Genomic DNA, 25,901 nt, shown 5'->3' on the forward strand with positions numbered 1-25,901 from the left:
GCCATGGATCCGGAAACTGGTGAAGACGTCCCCCCACCCCAGAGATGGGTGGGGGCGCACCTTCAGGCTGTCTTATCTTCAGGTTTGGCTGAGTCAGGCTTTTGTTTTCCCGACCAGCACCCTCTGAAACCCCCTGCAGGGGCTTTGGAGGACTTCCCCTTATCGCCCGCCCCAGCGGAGCGAACAAACTTTTTATAAGCGGAAAAGGAAGGTCCTCGCCTTTTACGAGGTCCTTTACCTTTAGCTGTCTGTGGTAAAAAAGTGCTCTTACCCCCAGTGAGATCCTTTATAATCTCATCCAAGGTGGCCCCAAACAGGCGATCCCCCTGAAAGGGAAGATTAGCCAAAGTCTTTTTGGATCCTTGATCAGCCGACCAGCACTTTAACCATAACACGCGTCTGAGGACCACTAAAGGACAGAGCGTCCTCCAAAGTGGATAACAGTGGCTTTATTTAGTCTGGAAATTGGTGGGTCCACCACTGGTGGTACCGTCCATTTCTTAAGGAGGGATTCCTCAAACGGATAGCGCCTAGCAATGCGTTTGGAAATAGCAGGGGTTCGTTTTGGATGATCCCATTCTTCCTTAATTAGGTTACCAAAACATTTGGGCAAGGGAAAAACCTTCGCCATTTTGGTAGGTTTGCTGGTACCAAAGGGAATTTCAGTGTCATCTACCTCTGCCGGTGTAACCTCAAGACTTAAGGTTTCCCGGACAGACATGACTAGTGCGTTCACTAACGCTTCTTCTTGCGCTATGGCGGAGGCCGAAACGTCCTCCTCACTGTCTGAGGAGACCGTACCCGAGACAGCAGCCCCAGCAGAGGGACCTGCAGCTGCAGTGGCCAGCTCAGAATCCATATCTGAAGTATCAGATGAATTAGGGGTAGGCGGGGGTCGCTTCCTTGACCCCCGTCCCTGACAGGCTACCTCCACCCGGGATACCAAAGACTCCAAAACTGCTGATAATGCATCAATCACAAGTGGGGTACTGGAGGGTCCTGCGGCCACCTCGAGGGGATCAGGTGGGGATACATGTGTGGCAGGGTCCATGATTATACAAGACACTTGCCAGCAAAAAAAAAAATTTCAAAGAAAAAAAATTTTTTTTTTTTTCTTAGTCCCCCAGCGCAACAGCGCCCCTCAGTGTTACCTGCTTGGACCCCACAGAGAGAGAGAGAGAGAGAGAGACCCCAAGGCTCACCACCTGATGCACAGAAGTTTCTATCAACCTGCTCCCAGCACTGTCTGTTACAGACAGGAAGTCTTTGGCTTGCTTTCCCGGGTAAAGGAGGCGGCTCCGCCCCTTTACACGCCTTCTGGCGCCTCCCAATTACTCCTCGAGGTGTTTGGTCATCTCAAACATGGCCGCCCCCATGCTGGAGACACGAGGCTACGCCAAGACGACGGCCCCGCGTGACCTGCAGGAAAATGGCGGCAGCCTGTGGAGGATGGCAGCGGCTTGTGGCAAAATAGCAGCGGCCTGCGGGAGGTAGTCATCGGCCTGCGGGAGTTGTACGGCCTGTGGGAGGATGGCGGCTTGCGGATGGCGGTAGTCCAGGCACAGGCATCGGCCTGTATTGCACCTTATCTATCAGGTAAGATGCTATCACCCTCTTACATGGCCATCCTGATAGTAATGCCAGCCACTGACTTCAGTCATGGTCCCTTACAGTGCCCCTCATACAGTGACTTCCGATTGTCAGCTCCCAAACCAAGCCTTCTGGTTCCTATTCACTAAATCACCCTCAAGAGGGGGATCTGTGACACCTGTTATAGGATAGAGGGGGGATCCAGGATTATAAAGGTCCAGTCATCCCAGGGAGGGGCCCGCGTCCACCCACAAACCCGGCAGGGGGGAGAGGGGGAACATTTTACTCACCATACCGGAACAGGCGGGCGCCAACTCCTGACAGAACGCCTCTCCACCGAGGTGGGGGAGCTGTCGACCAATATGGACGCCGTGACTCAGTTTCCAACTGGTCGTCGGCGTCCAGGCGAGACGTGTAACTCGCAAGGTCAGTCCCCGTCCAGTGGGACTATGTCGCGGCCGACCCAGCGCGGAGCTAGGGCCTGCACGCGCTCGTAGGCTGCCTGGGGTGACCACTGGATCCTAACATCCAGCCCGTCGCCCAGTTTCAGCATACTTGCTTGAAGATCTCACAGGAACAACTGGAGAAAAAAAGCTGCCTAAAAAAAAAAGAAAAAAACTGACATCCTGTAGCAGGGAGAGAGAGGATATACCCTCTGGGACTGCCCCTAAACTTTTTCTTTCTGCCTAGAGTCCTACTCCTGTAGAGGGCAGTATAACCAGATTTGATATTATTCAAGAGGACTGAGTCTGTCAATGAGCTACAGAGAAATGGAGCTTCTGATGCTAAACTTTGACTGGTACTTACCCTTTGTAATACTGTTCTCTTGGTAGTGTACCAGCCTTCGCCAGTGTATACAGAAGTTGACCCATGTGTTCACGGGAAATGGTGCTCCTCTCCAACGTTGACTCAATGGCATTTCGTACAAAAATGAAAAGCAGTGTGGGGCTATTTAGTTCCTGCACACACTGGACTGCCTCCTGCAGATAGAAAAAATGTGTTAGAAAAAACAAAAACAGATGGATAAGCATACATATTTCTATCAAGTAAATGACTACCTCACCTTTGAATCATTGATATGTAAAAACTCTTCTATGATTGATCTAGATTTTTTTTCGAGTTCTTCCTCAGACAAGGCAGGTTTGGAGGTGGCAGCAGTGGCAGCCACTGGCGCTGGAGTTTCTCGCTTGACTGAATAGAAAGAAATGATGTGCTTATTGCAACAAGCAGGATCTACAAAGGAGGAGCATATGCCACACGAGCATTACAAAAATAAAAAATTCTTCAATAATGCTATACTTACTTTCTTTGCTGCGATCTCGGGGTTCAGTCATACTAGCTACTTTTCGCACTGCTTCTTGTGGAATTTGTGCCTCTCTCTCTCTACTGCGATCATCTGTCTCCTTGCTAAAACTTCTCTTTGTCAGTACAGCCCGGGACCGCTCTGAGCGGTCAGACCTCTCAAAGAGGTCGCCTTTGTCATATCGTTCACTTCTATCAAATCGCTCTCCTCTATCTTTCTCAGAGCGATCACGACTTGAACTACCTCTGCAAAAGAGAAGTTAGATCAGTATATCAGACCAGATTTATAGTAAATATTTACATTGAATACTTTTAGTGAAGTTTAGAAACATGCTACTTCTACTGTACCAATGCAGGGTCTCCAACTGTACACATTCACCCCACTAGCAGTTATGGGCAACGGTACATTTGTAACCCGAGGAAAACCCCAAAATGACCTCAATCGTGAGTTCATGAGTCCTATATACAGTAAAACCTTGGCTTGAGAGTAACTAGGTTTGAGAGTGTTTTGCAAGACAAGCAAAATGTTTTTATAAAACTGGATATAAACAAGCTGTCCACATAGATCATTATCAACGTCATCCCTTCCACACTGCGCTCCACTGGCGCTTCAATCCTCGCTTTCAGATCGATTTCAGGGTAGTCTTCCCGGTCATGACTGCAGACTGATGGCGGTGAGAGCTGGCGGTGAGGAGGATGGTCTATGTGGACAGCTTTACCCGGATTCCTGCATACTTAGATGTGCCTCTTTTCATCATCAACCATGTGAGTTGCTAAATGTTGAGCCTTCATTAAGTGTAACCATATTTCTACACTTAGAGATGCATCTCTTCTCCTTTATACTCTGTAGCTCCTGCTGGATTTTGCTTGTGGAGGCTGCCATTTGTGGATTGACATTTTATGGTTACACAACCTATCACATTGCTATAATCTTTTTATATGGACTATAAATTGATGGGTTTATGAATAAACGGTTATGGAAAAAATACTCCTGAGTTTCCATTATTTTTTATGGGGAAATTCGCTTTGATATAAGAGTGCTTTGGATTACTGGCATGTTTCTGGAACAAATTATGCTCGCAATCCAAGGTTTTACTGTATTATAAAAGTAATCTGAGGGGATGTTGCTTGAAAAACTGGGTGCTAACCGAAAACTGGAGCACCCTTCCTCCCATCAATGCAGTCTATCATGCTTCCCCTCAGCTCTTCATCCCTCCATGGCACAGAAAATCCCCACAACTTCTGTCTCCTGACAGCACATAAATGTAGGTCAAACTGAAGCGCGCCATTTTGCCCTGGCACGGCACATCTCCATAGGTCATCCTGCAGCTCACCATGTCTTCTCCCCACGGGATCACATTCCCACCAGCTAGGATGAACTATTGGGGACATAATCAAGTAGAGGAAGAATAGGGACCTGTGGGGATACAGCCCAGCTCAATACCAGACAAAATCAAACTCCTCTCTAGCCTTCCAGTGTAGCTCACTCCTGCCCAAGGAAGACAGTGCCCTCTTTCAAATGCCCCAGTACTGCCAAATCCACTGTACTATTACTGCATCCTGACAATCCCTGCACTCTGCTGTCTCCTACATCCCCACAACCACTGTTCTCTGCCACATCAAACACCTTTACAAAACCAATGCTCTCTGCTGCCTGCCACACCTCCTGTACCACTGCACCTCTACATTTGACACCTCCTAGGACACTGTTCTTTGCAGCCACTTTCACCCTCACAACCATTGCTCTCCTGCCTTCCGCAGCTCCTCCGCCACTGCTCTCTGCCACATCTGGCACCTCCACAACCATTATATAAAGAAAAAATAATCAGCGCAAACCAAATTAGTAAATCAATATGCAATCTAGGCTGCAAGCAATCAGTGCCAAACACAAACACCAGTGAATTCAATATGTAAAATTATTGCTGCGCCAAGTGAACAAGAATAAGTGAGGAAAAAACATATATCAGTGTTGGTAGTAATTCACATGTGATTATAAGCAAATAAATTAAACAGTGCAAAAAATGTCCAAATCCAATAAACATTAAAATTAATACAGTCCCAGAATCATAATTTGTTCCATAGGTGATACATTTCTTCATCCAAATTATAAGTGATTAAGGGTGCTTGCATGCTCCACGTGACTGGTGACACACTAGCAGCTCACCTCAAGGATAGGCTCCCACTGAGCCAAAACACGCATGTAAGGGATATATTACAGCAGCCTGGTAACTCCTAGCTCGATCTCCTGTTCATCTTTCCAGATTATACCAGTATCGATATAGGGGATACAAAAAGACAAGGGATCTAGTGCTCTCTGCTTTAATGGGTTTATTGAGGCAATAAGTGATAAGAAGTGCACTTACATTAGCTGGCACTCATAGCAGTGCGGACTGTCTGCACATCAGAACATTCTCTACTAGTGTTCCTCTGGGTATCGGCGTGATGACGCATAGGCTCCTCCCCCGTACACGTTACGTATTAATAAAGGTAAAAGACCCCGCTGACGAAGTTAATACATAACGCGTACGGGGGAGGAGCCTATGCGTCATCACGCCGATACCCGGAGGAACACTAGTAGAGAATGTTCTGATGTGCAGACAGTCCGCACTGCTATGAGTGCCAGCTAATGTAAGTGCACTTCTTATCACTTATTGCCTCAATAAACCCATTAAAGCAGAGAGCACTAGATCCCTTGTCTTTTTGTATCCCCTATATCGATACTGGTATAATCTGGAAAGATGAACAGGAGATCGAGCTAGGAGTACCAGGCTGCTGTAATATATCCCTTACATGCGTGTTTTGGCTCAGTGGGAGCCTATCCTTGAGGTGAGCTGCTAGTGTGTCACCAGTCACGTGGAGCACTTTTTGAGTGGAGCATGCAAGCACCCTTAATCACTTATAATTTGGATGAAGAAATTTATCACCTATGGCACAAATTATGATTCGGACATTTTTTGCACTGTTTGATTTATTTGCTTATAATCACATGTGAATTACTACCAACACTGATATATGTTTTTTCCTCACTTATTCTTGTTCACTTGGCGCAGCAATAATTTTACATATTGCCTCCACAACCATTACCTTCACAGAGGTGATGCTTCTATGCCCTATCTCAAACTGAAAATACAAAGAAACATGATTGATCATGCCACATCCAATTTAACAGTTGGAGCACACTGAATATAACTGAACAAAAAACAGACGTGTGACTAGCATAAATGTCACATGATAGAACTTTGATCTTTAAACTTAGTACAGCCTCAGATAGTCAGCAGGTTGAATCACCGACCAGCATCTTATATTCCAGGGCTCAGGAGGTTCAGCATACCATTACCAATCCATAAGTCACGCAATCTAGTTTCATTCTTTAAAGGATAAACCCCTATAAAAATACAAGACCCTTAAATGGTGACACCTATATCTGATCATAACCCTTTAATCTGAAGTTTAAATCAGTAAAATTAGCTACGTACAGTCATGGGTATGACATTCTACACACCTAGAAACAGGCCGCCTGGCATCCTGACTGTCTGCAGCTGAAGACTGCTGAAGAGCAGAAAACCTATTAAGTGTGCTGGGTCGTCCAGATTCCGGAGCTGAAAAATAAGACAGTTCATGAGATAAATGACAAACATTAACTCCATTCACAACACCAAAAAAAAAAAAAAAAAAAGATGTAACTTACTTGACTCAGCAGGCTTTGCTCCAGTGCCTCCACTACTTCCTTTACCCCAACTTAAACGTCCACCCGGTGCCAACAGTTGATTAGAGTCTATAGCACCAAGCTAAACAAAAACCAACATTAAAACTTACAAAACAAAGTTTGATAAAAGAATTGAATTGTCATAAAACCTGCCAATCACCCACCTTTGTTATTTTAGTGATCCTACTGGTGTCAATGGGACGGCTTCCCTTGCTTATGGGCACAGTGTTCCAACCATCATCAGATTGCTGATTACTTCGTCCACCAGTGGGACGTCCTGGTGGCTCTCGCCTCTTGTCTTGTTTGGTCATTAGTTGCTGAACTTTGACCTGTTCCCTTTGCTTTTCCAATTCTGCCTCTTTATGAATCTGATCTATAGTCTTAGGTCCCTGGTCTGCACGACGAGGCACCCAATTGCACTTAAGGGGGAAGAAAGAGAAATAATTTTTAAACACTGCAAGCACTGCCCTAACAGTAAATACATGAATCACAAACCAAAAGTAGTGTCATGCAATAAAAAAAAAAAAATAAAAATTATAGCCAGAGGGGACATCATGAAGTGGTGATTTACAATTACGACTTAAAAATCCATACTGTTCTTACCATTCTTAGATCAATAAGATCTTGAAGCATGAAACGTATACGAGAAGATGTTTTTCTTTCTTTGATGATTTTATCCATTTGGTTAAAATACTGATCCATTCGAGGCTGTTAATGGAAAAAAAAAAATCAATATTGAAAGACTGCTGACAGATACTAAAGGGCAAACCAAGCTCAGGTTAAAGGAGGTTGTAAAAACACACTTTTTTTTTGCTCAACCTGAAAGAAACACATAATGAGCTAGTATGCACCGCATACTAGCTCATTATGCAATACTTACCTTAGAACGAGCTCCCGCCGTGCAGTCCGCTTACCTCTATGACGGGCGACATGTCCAGTCGCCCGTCTTCCGGGATCGCGGCATCCGGCCATCTGATTGGCCGGAGCCGCGGTGACGTCTCTCCCGCGCGCGGGAGCCGATGGTCACGGCACGGACTCTGAAGAAACGGAACCAGCGGCCGTTCCTTCAGAGCGCATGCGCCAGTGACGTCACTGGCTGCATGAACGGTAAATATCTCCTAACGGTACATGTTTAGGAGATATTTACAGTACCTATAGGTAAGCCTTATCATAGGCTTACCTATAGGTAAAAGTGTCAGAGGAGGGTTTACTTCCTCTTTAACTTCCTTATGATGAGCATATGCAACCTTACCAAATTGGCTCATCTTCTGTGTGGCACCATATGGGTGTACCTGGATTTGCGCTGGGAGCGTTCTGCATATCTTGCTCCTGGCAAGGAGCCTGAGCTGTCACCATCAGCTCCAGGTCATGCACTAAAGATCAGAAGCTGGGAGGACAAGATCTCAATCACATAGCCACTGTGACAGCCTGTGATTTGCCATTGCAGAGAACTACAACTATACCACTCGCCCCCATGTTCGTTCTTCTATTAATTAGCGAAAAAGATACATTGTATCCTCCCTGCTATAGAAATATGTAAAAATATAATATAAAGATAAAATGGCTAGATCAGATCAGGGTCAAAGATAGGATTTAAAAAAAAAAAAAAAAAAAAAAAAAGTTTTAGAGATCGTATTTGCTACGGTCAATGTGTTTTAGGAAGAATAAATACAAAAAAAGTGCAAAACATACAATGTCTTTGGATCCTACCATGAGAATAACATACATATACAGTTTGTGGCTGTCACTGAGCTCGTCAGGAGTAAGAGAAATTGGATTTTACGATCACCTATAGGAGGATTTGACATTGGCAAACAATGATTAAGTATAAAACTCATTCCACCACATCTCAGTTTTGTACCAAAGTAATACTAGGAACAAGATCACAGACACGGCAGCTACATCCAGTTAATGAAGAGAAATCAAAATCTGATGCACTGAAGCTGGGCAGAGGGATGAAAGAACAATGTCCTAATTTAGGTGAAAGATCAAAAACTAGGGAGGCTCTAGGCCTCAACACCACCTTTGCCCCTCGTAAGACCAGAATTTTTTATTTATTTTTTTTTACAGAACAAAGCCGCCAGCTTAGATACATGGCTCAAAAAGGTGGCTGCAACAAGGAATGTAAGATTTTTAAAAGAGTTGGATGAGGGATATCCCTGATAGGTTGAAACTGGCAGTTTTTTGGAGTGCTGAGAGAACCAAATTCAGATATAGGGGAGACAGGTGTTTGCACAGAATGTCAAGGTTTGTCCTTGAGTATTTCCTGGGACGAAAGCTTTTCTCGCACCAAGCAAAGCATACCTTCCATATGTGATAGTAGACTTTGTGGGAAGTTGACGGTCTTAAAAATAAAGTCACCAATTTAGAAAGGACCCTGTCTCTGAAGACCTATCAACAGCTATGCCATTAAAGCAAGCATCCATGAAGCAGGATGTTAAACCATTTCTTTGGACAGATCTTGATAGTTTGACAGAGCATCTGCCTGCAGTCTGAGTACTGTGCTCGGAGCACCATATCCCGGATAAGCCAATCCAGAGCTACAAGCATCACAGGCTGCCTAGTTTTGACAGATACCTGCTCTCATTTCCGCTCGGGCTGTCTAGACGTTCTCATCTCCCCCTCCCTCCCTGCAACACGTCACAGGTCTCACAACATTGCTCGGCCAGTCACAACATGCAGCACGCACCCGGCTAAGAAGCCAGAAGCTGTCACAGCCAGGTGCCCACAGTAGTGATGCCGGCACCATGGGGAGAAGAGGGAGAGAACCGAGGCTCCCGCCGGCTGCATCGCTGGATCGTGGGACAGGTTGAGTGTGTTTTTTAAAAGTCAGCAGCTAAACTTTTAGCTGCTTACTTTTAAGAAACACAAACCACTGGAACACCGCTTTAATCCAGATCAGAAGACTCGTCAGTCAGAAGATCCAGTGTTGCAGGGACAACCTAATTGCTCAGAGCTCCAGAATATTATTCAACATACCACGCCAGAGACAACCTGGAGTTGTCAGGAGAATCTGTTTGTCTAGAAGCAGAACTGATTTGTCCCATAAGGACAGGATGAGGAATTGTAGTCTGGAACAGAACTGCATCAAAAAGGAGACCACTATCAGTTCCAGAGCTCAAGCTGAAGCAGAGGTTTATATGACTCCTGGAATGAAAGTCTAGGAGCAGACAGTAAGAAGTTTGTCCGGGGGGGGGGGGCGCGACAAATACTTAAAAGTTTGGAATCTAAGGAAACCTATTAAAGTCTGTCTTCATGATGTATGCTGGAACCTACACTAAATGTTTTCAATAGGATATAGCCAAGATAACAGTGAAAAAGCCCTGGGACTGTAGCAAGAGCGCAGAGGCTAGCACTTTAGTTAACACTCGGGGTCCAGATAACACAAATGGCAAAGCCACAAACTGAAAATGCTGTGGTTCCAGAGCAAAACGAAGTATTCGTTAAAGACAAGAAAGTCCATAACCACTTAAGGACCGCCCGCCGCAGTTTTACTGCGGCAGGCTGGCCCTACTGTGGTGCGAACCGACGTAGTCCTACGTTGGTCACGCACCTGCTGCTAGGGGGTAAGCACGTGCTCCCAACCCCACTTGGCAGCGGGGACTCAGATGCAAAAAAAAAAAAAAAAAAAAAAAAAAAATCGCAGGTGATCAAATACATCCAAAAGAAAGCTATTTGTGGGGGAAAAAAAAAAAAAAAAAAAAAAAAAAAAAAAGGACATTAAGTTTATTTAGATACCGCGCAATAGTCCGTTAAAGTAACGCAATGCCGAATCGCAAAAAATGGCCTGGTCATTAAGGGGGCAAATCCTTAAGGTCCAGAAGTGGTTAATCAATGCCTAGAGAAGCCAGAAAGGCTCACCAATGGAATGGAGGCTTTGACAGGCCTGATGGTTTCCATGTGGTTCAAATGGAATTTCTGTGTCTGAATAAAAGACATCAGTAGCCTCCAGATCCAAAATGGAACGGATGCCCCCTTTTGAGTTGGAAAACCTGAAATGGCTGGGGCAGAACTCCCAGAAACAAAATGGTGGCTAACAAACATTTGCTATTGCTGAGGACACACCGATCCAGCTAACTGCTTAGAGAGACCAACCCAAGCAGTGCAAAAAAAAAAAAAAAAAAAAGGGATTTTTGACTTAATGTAAAATTCATTTCTCTGATGTTCATTGACAAACAGCTTCAGATCTTCATAGCCATTGGATTATACTGCCCACTACAGAAGTAGGACACTAGGCAGAAACAGTCTGGCTACGCCCATAGGCAGTCCCAGGGGGTATACTCCCACTCTCCGCTCTAGGCTTTTAGTTTAGTTGCAAGCAGGGTCAAAAGAATAACAACTCCACAGAGGGGTGGGCGCTTTGTCCGTCAATGAACATCAGAGAAATGGATTTTACGGTAAGTCAAAAATCCCATTTTCTTTCGTTCGACAGACACAGCTTCAGATCTTCACAACCATTGGGACGTCCCAAAGCAGTGTTAAACATGAGGGGTGGGAATAGCAAAAAAATTCCCAAGGCTAAACAATAGCCGATCGGGCAACAGGAGCACAGCCAAAACAACTGGATCCCGCCTGAAAAAAAAACAAAAAAAAAAAATACACCCTTGAAGAAGATCCGGTTCTCTCAACAGCAGCCTGCAAAAAATTTGCGGCCAAAAGAAGCATCCGCAGATGGCAACACATCCACTTTATAAAACCTTGAGAAAATGTGCACCGATGATCACGTGGCCCCCTTGCAAACCTGTGTCACAGACTCATGGCAACGAAAATCCCAGGAGGCACTAAGCGCCCGAGCAGAGTGTGCCTTAACAGGGAAAGGAAGATAGACCTGAATCACTTGTCTGTCTGATCCATCCGGAAATGGCTGCAGAGGAAGCGGACAACCGTTTACGAGGCCCATCCGTGAGCACAAAGAGCAACTTCCTGAAAGACCCTGTAGCTGCCAGGTACACCCTATTTGCCCGGAACACATCCAAGGGATGCAAGGCAATTTCCTTCAGATGTTTGGGCCTGGGAAACAGGGAAGACAACACAATGTCTTAATTCAAATGAAAATCAGAGACAACCTTTGGAAGGAACGACGGACAGGGGCGAAGAACAAACTTATCTCTGATTCACCAGGTAAGGTGAACGACAGGATAAACGCCGCTAGTTCAGACACCCTATGCACAGAGATTATAGCCACCAAAAAGGCCACCTTCTGGAACAGCGTAAGCTGGGGAATCTCCCAAAGGGAGGCTTCTGGATGACTGAAAGCACCAAACTGAGGTCCCAAGATGGCAACAGCACTGGAGGAACCAAATGTCAGACACCATGAAGAAAGGTACGCACCAGGGAGTGTGTGGCCAAAGGTCATTGGAAGAAGACTGCCAAAGCAGACACCTGGCCCTTGATGGTACTCGAGGCCAATTTCTGTTCAACCCCCAAATTGAGGGAAGGTCAAGATCCGAGCCACAGAGAAGAAGCAAGGATGAACCCAAAGAGACTCACACCACGCAATGCATGTCTTACACGTACAATGGTAGATCCTCCTAGCTTTTAACAGTGTGGGAATCACGGACTAATATAAACCTCTATCCTTCAGCACCTGGTGTTCAACAGCCAAGCCGTCAAAGCCAGCAGAGCAGAATGCTTGCCGAGGACGCCTCCCCAGCCGGACAGGCTGGCATCCGTGGTGACCACAGTCCAATACAAGGGGGGGAAGGATTTGCCCAGCCAAAGCGCCGGAGATTGAAGCCACCATATCAGGGACTCCTTCATTCCCCCGACTCAGCTGGATCCGATTGTCCAGAGACTGCAGAGTCTTGTCCCATTTGGTCAGAATCTCCCTTTGCAGGGACCTTGTATGGAACTGTGCAAACAAAACCGCCTCGAAGGTAGACACCATCAGGCCCAGCACCCGCATGCAATTCCGAAGGGATAAAACGGGGGGGGGGGGGTTGGGTTTAGAATAAATTTGCGTGTAGCAACACAAAGACAAAATAGATTTGTAAGGCAGCCAACCATAAAGGTAAGATTACACACCTAAGGATAAATATAAAAATAAGGTAGCGCCAAATCAATATGAAATGATAATTAAAAGTTCATCATCCGTTTGAATACTGGATAAACTAAAATGGGCATCAATGATGCAAGTCCATATTAAAAATAAGTGAGAAGAGGTAAAAACAAGCAGTGGTCACCCCATGGATAATCAATCCGCTTACCGGACAGACATGACCCTCGTTCAGAGTGGTCATGTAAGGCAGTAGTGACAGGTACTCAAAACTGGCAATACCGGGCACAAAGGTAAGCAAGCGACTCCCAGCTTGTGGTGGAGATGAGGTACCTCAGAACAAAAAAGGCTAAATGGTGTAGTACGTCTCAATTGATAAAGTTTATTGTTAAAAATCCACTAAGATGAATGCAAAAGAAAGCCGGCATGTACAATCTCGTAGAACCGCGGTGTGGGCGTGCTAGCGTCTGATGTAGGTAATGTCTTACGCGTTTCATCAAAATTGACGTCACATCCGTATCGGCCAAATCAGATTCAGGATCTGATGAGAAAGATGAGGCAGGGGAAGGTGGGTGGCCATTTTTGCTAGCTCATTGCCCGAAGACCACCTCCACCCGGGACACAAGACTCCAGGACCGCCGTCAGTACATCGATGGATGGATGAGACCAGGAGGACCCAGCAGCCTCAGAGAGTGGATCAGGTGGGGGGATGTGCTCCAAAAGACTCCATGAGTCACTAGGGGACCCCACATTAAGTGTAACACACTGCAAGGGACAACCCCCACTACGCTGGCAGCACCACCCGGTCGCCAGGCCCAAGCAATCCTCAGTAGAGAGGACCGCACTAGGCTCACCACCCAGCAAAAACCGGCACCAGGCTCACCACCCAGCAGAAACAGGCACCTGCAATCACCAGGATAATCTGCACTCAACGTGCTGCGATCAGGAAGTGAAAAGATCCAGGGATCAGCACCAGGGGATAAGAAGGGGCTCCCACCGCCGAAATTCCCACCCACAGGGCTCCACTGCCATGGCCACCATTATTTTCAATGGCAAACCACCACAAAATAGCCCCTGGACTACACAAACATGGCTGCCCTGTATAGAAACACACAGGCTAGAATAAAATGGCGGCACCACAAAGCTTACATGGACCCAGGAGGGAACCCAGGCATCAAGGGCAGACCCAAGCAGAACGGGGGGGCCCTGGCAGGAGCCCCCACCACAGTCGATCATCCGGTAGCGGCCCGCTTTGCCAGCATATCGCCCTGCCCCCAACCCAGGAGGTGGACCAGACCACCCAAACAGCTCCAACATATGTGGATGGGGAGGGTGGGTTGGATGGGGGGCAGATGACGGGGGGTGCCTGACGGGAAGGAGGGGAAACCGGGGGTCCGACCGACCCAAAGAGGGGCCCACATCCACCCCACAACCCTCTAGGTGGAGAGGGAGGGGACAGCTACTCATACCAGAAACCAGACGGGCACTGCTCCAGAAAAAAACCCTCTCCATTGAAATGGGGGGCTGTCGGCCATGAGGAATGCTGCGACTCGGAATGACCCCGGTCGTATGCAACCTCGTGAAGCGTTTAGTTTAACTCGCAGGCCAGCCCCTGTCCAGTGGGGCTATGTGGCGGCCGACCTAGCCCAGAGCTGAGGTCTGCACACGCTCCGTGGCTGGACTGGGGTGACCGCAGGATCTAGATTATCCAGCCCACCGCCCAGGAGAAAAAAAAATATCCAAAGAAAAAATTGCCAGGACCAAAGATCCCAGCAAGGAACTAGGTCCTTACTCCTGACTAGACAAAAAAAAAAAAAAAAAATAAATAAAAAAAAGAGTGCCTATGGCAGAGAGAAGGAGTATACCCCCCCCCCCCCCCGGGACTGCCCATGGCTTAGCCAGACTTTTTTTCTGCCTAGTGTCCTACTCCTGTAGGGGGTAGCAAAGCCCAATTGTTGAGGATGAAGATCTGAAGCTGTGTCAGTCAATGAATTAAAGAGAAATTTTTTTTTTTTTTTAATAAACAAGGGCTAGTAAAATCACTAAACTCTTCTCTGAGAAAAGACACCCCTCCTAGGATATTCATAAAAACAGAAGCATGATGAGAGAGCGAAGTGTTAAGTCGGCTAATAATTGGGTTTCGCTTGCCACTGTGTGCAAATCCACCTGTAGTATAACCCAAATATCTATGAATCCTGTACCCCTCAACAAAAGCAAAAGAAAAAAACTGGTGACAACAGTATTTAACATTCTGTGTAGCATCATCCTAAAATTCTCTATAACCAATACATTTTCTCCAAAGAGAATGCAATTATCCATTATATAAAAGGCATAGTGGAGTGAACAAGATGGGAAAGTCCCTCATTTCTGAGTGAACGTGTTTAGGTTTCTGTCATAAGGTCAGTATGACATTTGGAAACGTGATCAAGCTCTCATCACATTACCATTTGTAGAGACTTTGCTGGATAATCTATGTGACCAGTTTAATAAAAAAAAAGGGATATATATATATATATATATATATATATATATATATATATATATATATATATCTCTATCTATCACCCTACAGGTAGGTGCTAGGTAAAATATAGTGGGCTTTGTCTGCCTAACAGCAGAGCCATGATTTATTTTTTGTCAGTCAGGTTGTCATGGCTCCCAGGTGTGTCTGCTGAGAGGGGAGTCTCCCCACTGGCTCTGAGAGGCTTCTCATTGGGGGTGGAGGAAACCCAATCAGACACATTCAGGCCTGTATCTACCCCAGAAGGCAGATTCTGCCACAGAGGATTCTGGGAGTGGGTATAAGTTTGAGGGGAGTGTATGATTCAGCGTCTTTGGCGGGAGCAGAGTCCCAGGAGAGGGAGAATGACTGTCTCTCCTGTCTGAGGAAGTGGATGTCCCTGGGTGCTGCTGGGGAAACCAGAGTGCTGAGCTGCGCTGAAGGGGATCCGGTGTGCCATGAACCAGCAAAGAGAGGGGTCCAGTCCCAGGAAAGCCTACACAGGTCGTGAGTACTGAGGATTGCCCCTGGGGGTTTGCCTAGTGTCAGTGGGGACCACTCCAGAGAAGGTTCTAGGATCCAAGTGTCAGCTAGCTGTAAAGGGGGTGCCTAGTCAGAGGAACCCTGACGTAAGAGGGGGGGTACCTAGGTTGAGGACCCTTAAGTGTAAAGAGGGCCCCTGCAGTTTGGGCCCTGAAGAGTTAATGCACAGTGTGAAGTGTGTCAGTTGTAGTTGCAGCAGTACAGCTACCTCAGCCAGTGCAGTGCTGGAGGGAGCCAGTGACTTTCAGCCAAGTGGAGTTACAAGTCAAGTATTTTAGCCAAGTGGTGTTACAAGTCAAGTATTTCTACAGTCCTGGATCTTCTGGACTAAAGTCGAGGTTCCAGCACAGTTTTCAGTGTTACACAGTGTTAAAGCGTCAGTAAGTGTTGGCTAGCGCCAAGACAGCGCTAACCGACATTTTTTCAGCTAAGAAGAGTCCCAAAGTTGTACCTAGGTGAGCCAAAGGAGTATCCCACTCATTCCCTTCTCCCATCCCCTAAAACAATAACAAAACAAAGATGCCGGCATTGTCAATGTCTCAGTTCTCACACCCAGGGTTGCAGCTCACATGGGCTGGAGAGGTAACTTAACGATGGCAGACCCACATCAGGCTCAATGCCTGAAAAACCTGTTTTGATGGGATGCAGATCTTAGGTAACTGGTCTCAGTGAGACATCTGTCAGTACAAACACAGTAAAAGGAATGACTGCTTAGGAGATTGAAAGATTATATAAAAAGATACAAACCTTGGCTCTTTCAAAGTCCAAGTCTTTCCCAATTGTGGACAGCAATCGGCAAAGACACTCTAAAGACTCCTCATCGTGATTCTTTAACAGCTTGACTACACAATCATGCATAATGGCTTCAGTCAGCATTTTCAATTTGAAAAGCTCTCCAATGAATTTAATGTTGCCTAGAGATCTGCGCCTAGCAATATCTTTAGCTTCCACCAGTTCATCATTTAGTCGCGTCTTCTCTTCTGGCTGCAGGTATAAAGCAAAAAATGCACTTTAGCTTTGGATGCAACAGTAAGAGTATTATAAATTTGGATCCTACAGATTTGTAAAGTTAATGAAAATCTGCACAATTACCAAGGTAGCAGCATCTAATTCCTTCTGCTTCTTTTCAAACACTTCGTCATCATCCTTGTCCTTTTCAAACTCCTTCTGGCAGCGGTTAAGTAGCAGCTTGCGGAAGTTCACGGTCACTCCCGGCTTGTCTGTAGTTGGGACTTTCAGCTACGCAATAAAACAAATTGGCAGTCAGAAAACATGTAGTAAAACAATACATTTCAAAGTTCTTCTAAAGAATGCAAACCTTTCCATATCTCAATATCCCTCCCAAATATCACATTATTGAAGGGATCATTCCAGATTCAATATTTTCAATCAAAATGACCACTATGAAGTATATGTTGTAAAGTAACTGAGGCTTAAAAAAAAAAATCAGTTTACCTTTTTAGAAAAATAAAACCCACATAATTTTTTTTTTGGGGGGGGGGGGGGGGGGGGGAGGAGAGCATTTTTTTCCCCCTGCATAAGCCTAGAACACATTGCACATGTTTTCAGTGGCACAATGCCAGGCTTCTGTAGACCAGCCCTGCAGCTTTTAGCCCATACCCCCAGACAGGCTGTCAATTTGAAAGCTGCCGGGCTTGTGAACGCACAACAAGGGCGCTCATCAGCAGCCTCGCAGTTTATTCAGAACTATAAGCCATCTGCCACTATGTATGATGGTACGTGTAGCCGATATCCCAGACCTGTGGGCTAGGGATCGACCGATTATCAGCAAAGCCGATATGCACTTTTCCCAATATATCGAATTGGCCACGAAAGGTTACCAATATTGCCGATATTTCGGGAAGGTGCATACCAGAGTGAAACTTGCAGCTAGAGGCATCTCCCCCCGGTACCGGCATCCATAGCCGGCGGTCGGCTGTCTTGTAATAACAACCGATGCGGCTGAGAAGCTGCTCTGCTGTCATTACAAGGAGTGGGAGGGGACGTCCCACCGGGAGACCCGGGCAACCAGCCTGCAGGTCAGCCGAAGACCCGATCAAAGCCACATTCGGCTCGGATGATGTCTCCATGCAAAATACCTGCTGGAAGTGATGTCATGAGTGACAACACTTCCGGGTACTGTCTGGCGCCAGATTCAAAAATGACATTCAAAACAGCCAAACTTGGCGTTTTGAATGCTTTAAGTGCAGAAGAGGGGTTTGGGGTCTTTTAGACCCCCAGAGCCCTCCACAAAAGTACCTGTCAAAAAATAAAACTTTTTTTAAGTATACAAAAATATCGGCCGATACCGATATGCATTGTCCAAAATATCAGTATCGGCAACGAAAAACCGATATCGGTGGATCACTACTGTGGGCTCAGTCAGTGGTTTAAAAATTTGTACAAAATAGGAGTCCAACACTCTACCACCACATTGTTTTCTGGTCTCAACTTAATCTTCTCCAGGACAGTCAGATCGGCAGATAGCCCTGAACCATTTGTTGTCCCAGGGAGTTGTCATTCTAGTTCTTCGGGAGGACATGTTCAAAAAAAATTACCTTCAAAATGCTGGATCGTCTAGCCCTAAATTACCTTCATAATCAAAAGTCCGGGTACTGCACCTCTGAGACAGGAAAAATACTTTGGTAGATAGCCAAGATGCTTATCTACATATTATTTACCCTCATCAGCATTTCCTGCGTATTGCAGTAGGAGATGAACAGTTAAAATTTGTCACCACTGCCTTTTGGCCTATCCTGGGCACCTAAATGATTCACAAAAAGGTATTAACACCTTTTCTTGCGCTCCTAAGAACTTGGAGCATTCAGGTAACAGGGTACCTAAATTAAAGAAAAAAAAAAAAAAAGGCCGTGCTGCAACCCCCAGACTCCCAATTAGAGGAATAGTAAAACACAAGTGCTCTGGTTCATAACTTGTGCAAGCTCAACCTCAGCTAATGTTCCAACAAAATGCTGGCAACCTGGTAAGATGCACAGGGTAAAAGCCAATATATTGCAATACAAAAAGTAGGTAAAAAACAGCCAGCGGATTCTGATGTTGACTTTGTTGAAAAATGTCCTTGACCTTTTTCTGAAGGATTCATCTCCTCTTTCACTGCAAACATTAAAAGGACTATTCAGCTGCCTAAAGCCTTAGGTTGGGTAAACAACTTTCATAAGTCTGCTCTCTAAGCGCTCCTCTAGAATATTCAGAACTCATTATGGACACAGCCCAGGCAAGAGTCTCGTTAATTAAACATAATTCTGTAGGATCTCATGCTTTAATATGATCAAAGAGACATCAAGATGCTCTACAAGAGCTCTGGGTTTCACTGTAGCTTCATTCAAGGCCATTCCCTTTACTCCATTTAATGCCCCTCCAACTCAAGCTCTTAATGAAACCACCTTCATCAGGGTCACCCAATTTGGGTACAAACAGCCTATATCAACCACCAAGGAGTATCTGGAAACTTTAATGGAATTAAAGTCTGATCATCTTATAGGTGGTGGAGAGACACGGTCAAGCCCCCCTCAGCTGCGCACAAAGGAGTTGACTTTTGGAAGTTGTACTACCTCACTCATCACCAGGACCAGGGCGGACAGGCCTTTCAGCTCAGCCTCTTAAATATCCTGAATGAGTCAGAAGTGACGACTAACATGTTCAGAACTTCTGGAGTTTCATTAAGAGTGGGTCCAAAGGCAAGCAGACTCTGTTGTGCCATTTTAAACAGTCATAACTCTTATTAATCCAGGTTCCTGAGTGCACACTATGTAATGCATTATACAAATCTTTGAGACATTTCATTCTAAAGCCCAGAATAGCAGGAAACAACTTATGGAGATTTTATAACCTAGAATACAACAATATTCTCTTAAATAAAAAGGAGTATCACATTGTGTCTAGACCATATTCCACAAGAAAGACTCACCCCCATAAGGCAGCGGCACATATTGGCATATGCAACAGAGAAGTTTGGCTCAGAGATGGCTTTCTCAAATATCAGGTCAATTACGCCCTTCAGTCGGTCCTCTGTATCTATGGCTAAATCAGTTACTTGTTTCATGAGTTGCTGAAACATCTGTGGTGTCAGCTTGTTAAGAATACTGCGCACTCTGCGGAACAATTCCTAGATTTAAGGAAAAAAATAAAAAAGACCATTAGCACTGCTGTGTGTAATACTGGACAAGACATTAAAAAAAAAAAACACGCAATATCTGCATATAATATAACATTCTTATCACAAATATCACAAAAGCTTAAGCACCGCAAAGAAACAAAGTCAAGGTTTAGAAGAAATACCAATTTAATACATCAAACTAGTTCATTTTACCTAAAGGTTACACCGTTTCCAAAAGCAATTTAACATTTTACCTTTACAGAAATGCTAAAAAAGCAGCCAAATAAAATAGAACAAACTTAAATGGCTCAAGAGAGACTAACACCAACTCACCTTTGTCTTCAGAGCTTCTGGATCATCTTCTTCACCTGGTCGTTTATTCAGTGGTTTCCATGCTTTCTCTGCTTTATTCAGCTGAACATTCTCATTTAATGACACAGCTGCAATAATTTTCCGAGGCTCCTTTCGTGGTCCCTGTTGAGATCGTCTAGGGCCCATTCCAGCTGGCTGTAGAATAAATAATGTGAGGGTTTGGGTACTTGACAAAGATGTTCAGAACTGTACAGTATAAAAAAAAGGCATGATCCTTGCTAGCTTGATACTGAAATGCATTGAACATTTCAACCAAGATGCGAATTAACATTGTATTCTAGCTGAAATGATATTCCGAAATCAAATCAAGCATCAGATGAAGCAAAAAGGCCCCCCCCAAGTTTTACCTACTAAAACCATTTCTCCTAAATAAAAATGACAAACAAAACCCCAAAAAACAAACACTTACTGGTCCACGATTACCCATAGCAGGTTTTCCCAAATTGGCAAAATGTGGGGTGAAGTCTGGCCCACAGTTCATACCAGTCAGTCTTGTTGGATCTAGAGGCCTAAGAGGAGTCTTGTTGGCCTTTTGAAAACATGAAAATATGATTAGAAAAAGGTTAAATTGTTTTTATCTCAAATTATAAGATTTAAAAGAACACCCACCTTGTCCAGCACTACATCTGTAATCTGAGGAAGACCTTCTGGTTTTTGCATACTGGCAACTATAAACTGAAAGCCAAGCAAAAACTCCCGGTCATAGCTTTTCTTTTCTTCAGGGTTTAAAGGTTTCCATTGTTCTAAAGGAAGAATACACGAAGTCAGAATCTGACCATTTACAGTGGGTACGGAAAGTATTCAGACCCCCTTAAATTTTTCACTCTTTGTTATATTGCAGCCATTTGCTAAAATCATTTAAGTTCATTCTTCTTCCTCATGAATGTACACATAGCACCCCATACTGACAGAAAAACACAGAATTGTTGACATTGTTGCAGATTTATTAAAAAAGAAAAACTGAAATATCACATGGTCCTAAGTATTCAGACCCTTTGCTCAGTATTTAGTAGAAGCCCCCTTTTGATCTAATACAGCCAGGAGTCTTTTTGGGAAAGATGCAACAAGTCTTTCACACCTGGATTTGGGGATCCTCTGCCATTCCTCCTTGCAGATCCTCTCCAGTTCTGTCAGGTTGGATGGTAAACGTTGGTAGACAGCCATTTTTAGGTCTCTCCAGAGATGCTCAATTGGGTTTAAGTCAGGGCTCTGGCTGGGCCGTTCAAGAACAGTCACGGAGTTGTTGTGAAGCCACTTCTTCGTTATTTTAGCTGTGTGCTTAGGGTCATTGTCTTGGTGGAAGGTAAACCTTCGGCCCAGTCTGAGGTCCAGAGCACTCTGGAGAAGGTTTTTGTCCAGGATATATCCCTGTACTTGGCCGCATTCATCTTTCCCTCGATTGCAACCAGTCGTCCTGTCCCTGCAGCTGAAAAACACCCCCACAGCATGATGCTGCCACCACCATGCTTCACTGTTGGGACTGTATTGGACAGGTGATGAGCAGTGCCTGGTTTTCTCCACACATACCGCTTAGAATTAAGGCCAAAAAGTTCTATTTTGGTCTTATCAGACCAGAGAATCTTATTTCTCACCATCTTGGAGTCCTTCAGGTGTTTTTTAGCAAACTCCATGCGGGCTTTCATGTGTCTTACACTGAGGAGAGGCTTCCGTCGGCCACTCTGCCATAAAGCCCCGACTGGTGGAGGGCTGCAGTGATGGTTGACTTTCTACAACTTTCTCCCATCTCCTGACTGCATCTCTGGAGCTCAGCCACAGTGATCTTTTGGTTCTTCTTTACCTCTCTCACCAAGGCTCTTCTCCCCCGATAGCTCAGTTTGGCCGGACGGCTAGCTCTAGGAAGGGTTCTGGTCGTCCCAAACGTCTTCTATTTGAGGATTATGGAGGCCACTGTGCTCTTAGGAACCTTAAGTGCAGCAGAAATCATTTTTTAACCTTGGCCAGATCTGTGCCTTGCCACAATTCTGTCTCTGAGCTCTTCAGGCAGTTCCTTTGACCTCATGATTCTCATTTGCTCTGACATGCATTGTGATCTGGAAGGTCTTATATAGAGAGGTGTGTGGCTTTCCTAATCAAGTCCAATCAGTATAATCAAACACAGCTGGACTCAAATGAAGGTGTAGAACCATCTCAAGGATGATCAGAAGAAATGGAAAGCACCTGAGTTAAATATATGAGTGTCACAGCAAAGGGTCTGAATACTTAGGACCATGTGATATTTCAGTTTTTCTTTTTAATAAATCTGCAACAATGTCAACAATTCTGTGTTTTTCTGTCAGTATGGGGTGCTATGTGTACATTCATGAGGAAGAAGAATGAACTTAAATGATTTTAGCAAATGGCTGCAATATAACAAAGAGTGAAAAATTTAAGGGGGTCTGAATACTTTCCGTACTCACTGTATATCTGTTGGACTATTTAAAAAAAAAAAAAAAGAAGCCCAAACAGCTCAACTGAACAATTAGATGATTTTTTTTTTTTTTTTTTTAAACTTACCCATTAACCACTTCCCGACTGCCTAACGACGATTTACGTCGGCAGTCAGCCCCTCACAGGCAAAGTGACGTAGGGCTACGTCGCTAGCCCGTGAGGCTCTAGGGAGCTAGCGCGCCGCTGGAGGCTCGCTCACGGACCCCCCCCGCGCGTGTGCCCGGCAGACCCGATGTCCGCCGGGCACTCACGATCGTCCGTTAGAGCGGGAGAAAGGCAGGCGGCTAATGTAAACACAGCCGCCTGTCATTCTGCCCTGTGTAAGAATGAAGATCACACGGTTCTACTATGTAGGACCGTTGATCTCTGTTCTTACACTAGTAGCCACATCCAATCACAGTAAGAATCACGCCCCTAGGGACACACTTAACCCCTCCCTCTCAAATAAAGTTAACTCTTTCCCTGCCAGTGTCATTTTTACAGTAACAGTGCATATGTATAGCACTGATTACTGTAGTAATGTCACTGGTAACCCCAAAAGTGTCAGTCAAGGGTCCGATCTGTCCGCTGCAATGTCGCAGTCCCGCAAAAAAAAAAAAAAAAAAAAAAAATCTTTCCCTTAGTAAACGCAATAACTTTTGCGTAAACCAATCAAAATATGCTTTTTGCAATTATTTTACCAAACATAGGTAGCATAAAACAAATTGGCCAAAAATGTTAAATTTAGATTTTTACATTTTTTGGGAATTTCCTATAAAAAAAAATGTGAAAAATATTGTTATTTTTGCAAAATTGACGCTCTTTTTTGTTTATAGTGCATGATCAAAAAAAAAAAAAAAAAAGCACAGGTGATCAAATGCCACCAAAAGAAAGCTCTGTTTGTGGGGGGGGGGGAAAAAAAAAAAAAAAAAGGATGTCGTTTAGGTACAGCGTCGCACGACCGCGCAATTGTCCGTTAAAGTCGCGCAGTGCCGAATCGCAAAATAGGCCCTGGTCAGGAAGGGGGTAAAATCTTTCGGGGATTAAGCGGTTAAATCTATAGCTTGGAGTCTAATGAGGGACACCCAAATTCAGAAGCCAACCATACCACCGACAAACAAAATTGTAGGCCAGGCCCTGTATAAGGATGTTTAGGCCTAGGTCACAGGGAAGGCAACACAATGTCTTCATTCAAATGGAAATCATAGATGACCTTTGGAAGGATTGACAGACACAGACGAAGAACCACCATATCCCTGTGAAGCACCAGGTAAGGGGAACGATAAGACGCCGCCAGGTGAGACACCCTGCGCACAGAAGTAATTACCACCAAAAAGGCCACCTTCTGGGACAGCCTAAGCAGGGGAACCTCCTGAAGACTTTCAGAAAGAGGCTTCTGAATAACTGAAAGCACCAAATTGAGGTCCCATGGCAGCAATGAAGACCGCATTGGAGTAGCCAAGTGTCAAACTCCCTGTATAAAGGTGCGCACCAAGGAATGTGGCCAATGGGAGTTAAAGAAAACTGCTAGGGCCAAGACCTGGTCCTTGATGGTACTCAAGGCCAGGCGCTGCTCAACCCCCGTTGGGGGAAAGCCAATATCCGAGACACCAAAAAAGAGCAAGGATGAACCCCAAGAGACTCACACCATGCAATGTGCGTCTTCCAAGTACGATGGTAGATCTTCCTAGAGGTAGATTTCTAGCCTTTAACAGCGTAGGAATCAACAATTCAGACAAATCTCTATCCTTCCGCACCTGGCTTTTAACGGCCAAGCCGTTAAAGCCAGCGACTGCAAAGCAGGATGGAAGATTGGCCCTTGGGACAGCAGGTCTTCCATTAGAGGAAGTCTCCAAGGAACATCGGCAACCAGCTGTACCAGATCGGCGTACCAAGACTTGCGAGGCCAGTCTGGACCCACTAGAATGACCAGAAATCCCTTCTGCCTCGATGCTGTGCAGGAGTCTTGGCAGAAGTGTGAAGGTCCACTGACAGGGTGCATGGACGCAGACCCAGGAGAGTGACCCATGTACGCAGCAGCCGAATCAGACTAAGGATCTAATGAGACAGATGAAGCAGGTGAAGGCGGGGGATGCTTTTTGCTAGCCCGTTTTCCCAGGACAAAATCCACCTTGAACACCAAGGACTCCAGGACCATTGTCAGTGCAGTCAGGGATTGTTGGGACCCGGCAGCCTCTTAGAGGGGGATCAGGTGGAGAAATGTGCTCTAGGGACTCCATTAGTGAAAAAGGGGACCCACACAAAAAAAGTGTATAACACTGCTAGGGACACCCCCCACCACGCTGGCGGTACCACAAGGTCCAGCACAGATCACTACTGCTGCTATAGCAGGGAGAGAGAATCCCACAAAAAACTCACCACCGATCAGGCACTTACAGCACCAGGCTGCGATCAGGAAAATAAAGATCCTGGAGTCAGCACTAGGGGATGAGGAGGGGCTCCCCCCCACCCATACAGCTCCAAAAACAATGAGAAACCTCAAGAAAATGGCCGCCACAAACGGCTACAATAAAATCGCAGCTCCCGGGAGTGTGGCTCCAGGAGCTCCGACTACGACCCCAGCAGGAAGGGGTGGCCTGGCAGGAGCCCCCACCAGATATAGCCCCTTCCTAAAGGTCGATCATCCGGTCGCCAACGGCATGCTCCTCTGAATGCCTATAGGTGTGGGAGTATACCCCTTGGGACTGCTCCATAGGCGTAGTAAAGTTTTTTCCCTGCCTAGTGTCCCACTTCTGTAGGGGGCAGTATAACCCAATGGTCAAGATAAGCTGTGTCCGCCAATGAAGGAAAGAGAAAGGTTATTCTCCCCCCTTCTCATCTACTGCATGCCCAAGAATTGAGATCAGGGGATTCTTTAGATTCCTAACCGTTAGCATTCCGTGAAAGAAGGTTCTATAATAAAAATAAGGTCGCCTTGCAAGGCAACTAATCTCACAAATGCATATTAAGAATCATTAACGCTTAATATCCAAGAAGGATAGCTATGTAAAACCTGGGACTGGTAGAGAAGAGTAACAACCCTAAAGTCAGCCTAAATTTAAAAAAGGTAGAGTACATAAGAGGTACCCCTAAAATGGCAGGATGAATGATTGGAATACCACAATCCCAGACTTGTGAAAGGGAACTTCCAAAAGAACAAGAGGATTGTCCAAAACCACCCATATTTCCCCGAAGGGGGTCTCTGGGACCTGACAAAGGAATTGTGCAGGACCTGCCTAACCCAGAGCACAGAACATGCTTCTAAGAATCTCTTGATAAGCCCCAGTCTAGAAAAGCATCAAAAGTTGTGGCGCGAGGGAAAGGAACCCGAGCCACACAGCCAAATACA

The 25,901-nt window shown here is 45.4% G+C and overlaps 1 protein-coding gene across 5 annotated transcripts in view; it reads right to left on the reverse strand.

Moving 5' to 3' along the window:
- The window catches only part of EIF4G1 (eukaryotic translation initiation factor 4 gamma 1), a 179,230-nt gene that overhangs the window by 34,609 nt on the left and 118,720 nt on the right, over window positions 1-25,901 (reverse strand). For all 5 annotated transcript variants that reach the window (XM_082249782.1, XM_082249780.1, XM_082249781.1 and 2 more), the window contains 13 exons: window positions 20,735-20,868; window positions 20,535-20,654; window positions 20,087-20,260; window positions 19,565-19,762; window positions 16,729-16,875; window positions 16,384-16,620; window positions 7,202-7,306; window positions 6,763-7,017; window positions 6,581-6,680; window positions 6,395-6,491; window positions 2,894-3,138; window positions 2,654-2,781; window positions 2,398-2,570 (listed from right to left, as the gene is read on the reverse strand). In XM_082249782.1, the coding sequence (XP_082105908.1) occupies window positions 2,398-2,570; window positions 2,654-2,781; window positions 2,894-3,138; window positions 6,395-6,491; window positions 6,581-6,680; window positions 6,763-7,017; window positions 7,202-7,306; window positions 16,384-16,620; window positions 16,729-16,875; window positions 19,565-19,762; window positions 20,087-20,260; window positions 20,535-20,654; window positions 20,735-20,868 (2,113 nt within the window). The remainder of the gene's footprint in view (window positions 1-2,397; window positions 2,571-2,653; window positions 2,782-2,893; window positions 3,139-6,394; window positions 6,492-6,580; window positions 6,681-6,762; window positions 7,018-7,201; window positions 7,307-16,383; window positions 16,621-16,728; window positions 16,876-19,564; window positions 19,763-20,086; window positions 20,261-20,534; window positions 20,655-20,734; window positions 20,869-25,901) is intronic.

This window comes from Pelophylax lessonae (assembly GCF_965119305.1).
Source record: "Pelophylax lessonae genome assembly, chromosome: 3".
Taxonomy (NCBI): domain Eukaryota; kingdom Metazoa; phylum Chordata; class Amphibia; order Anura; family Ranidae; genus Pelophylax; species Pelophylax lessonae.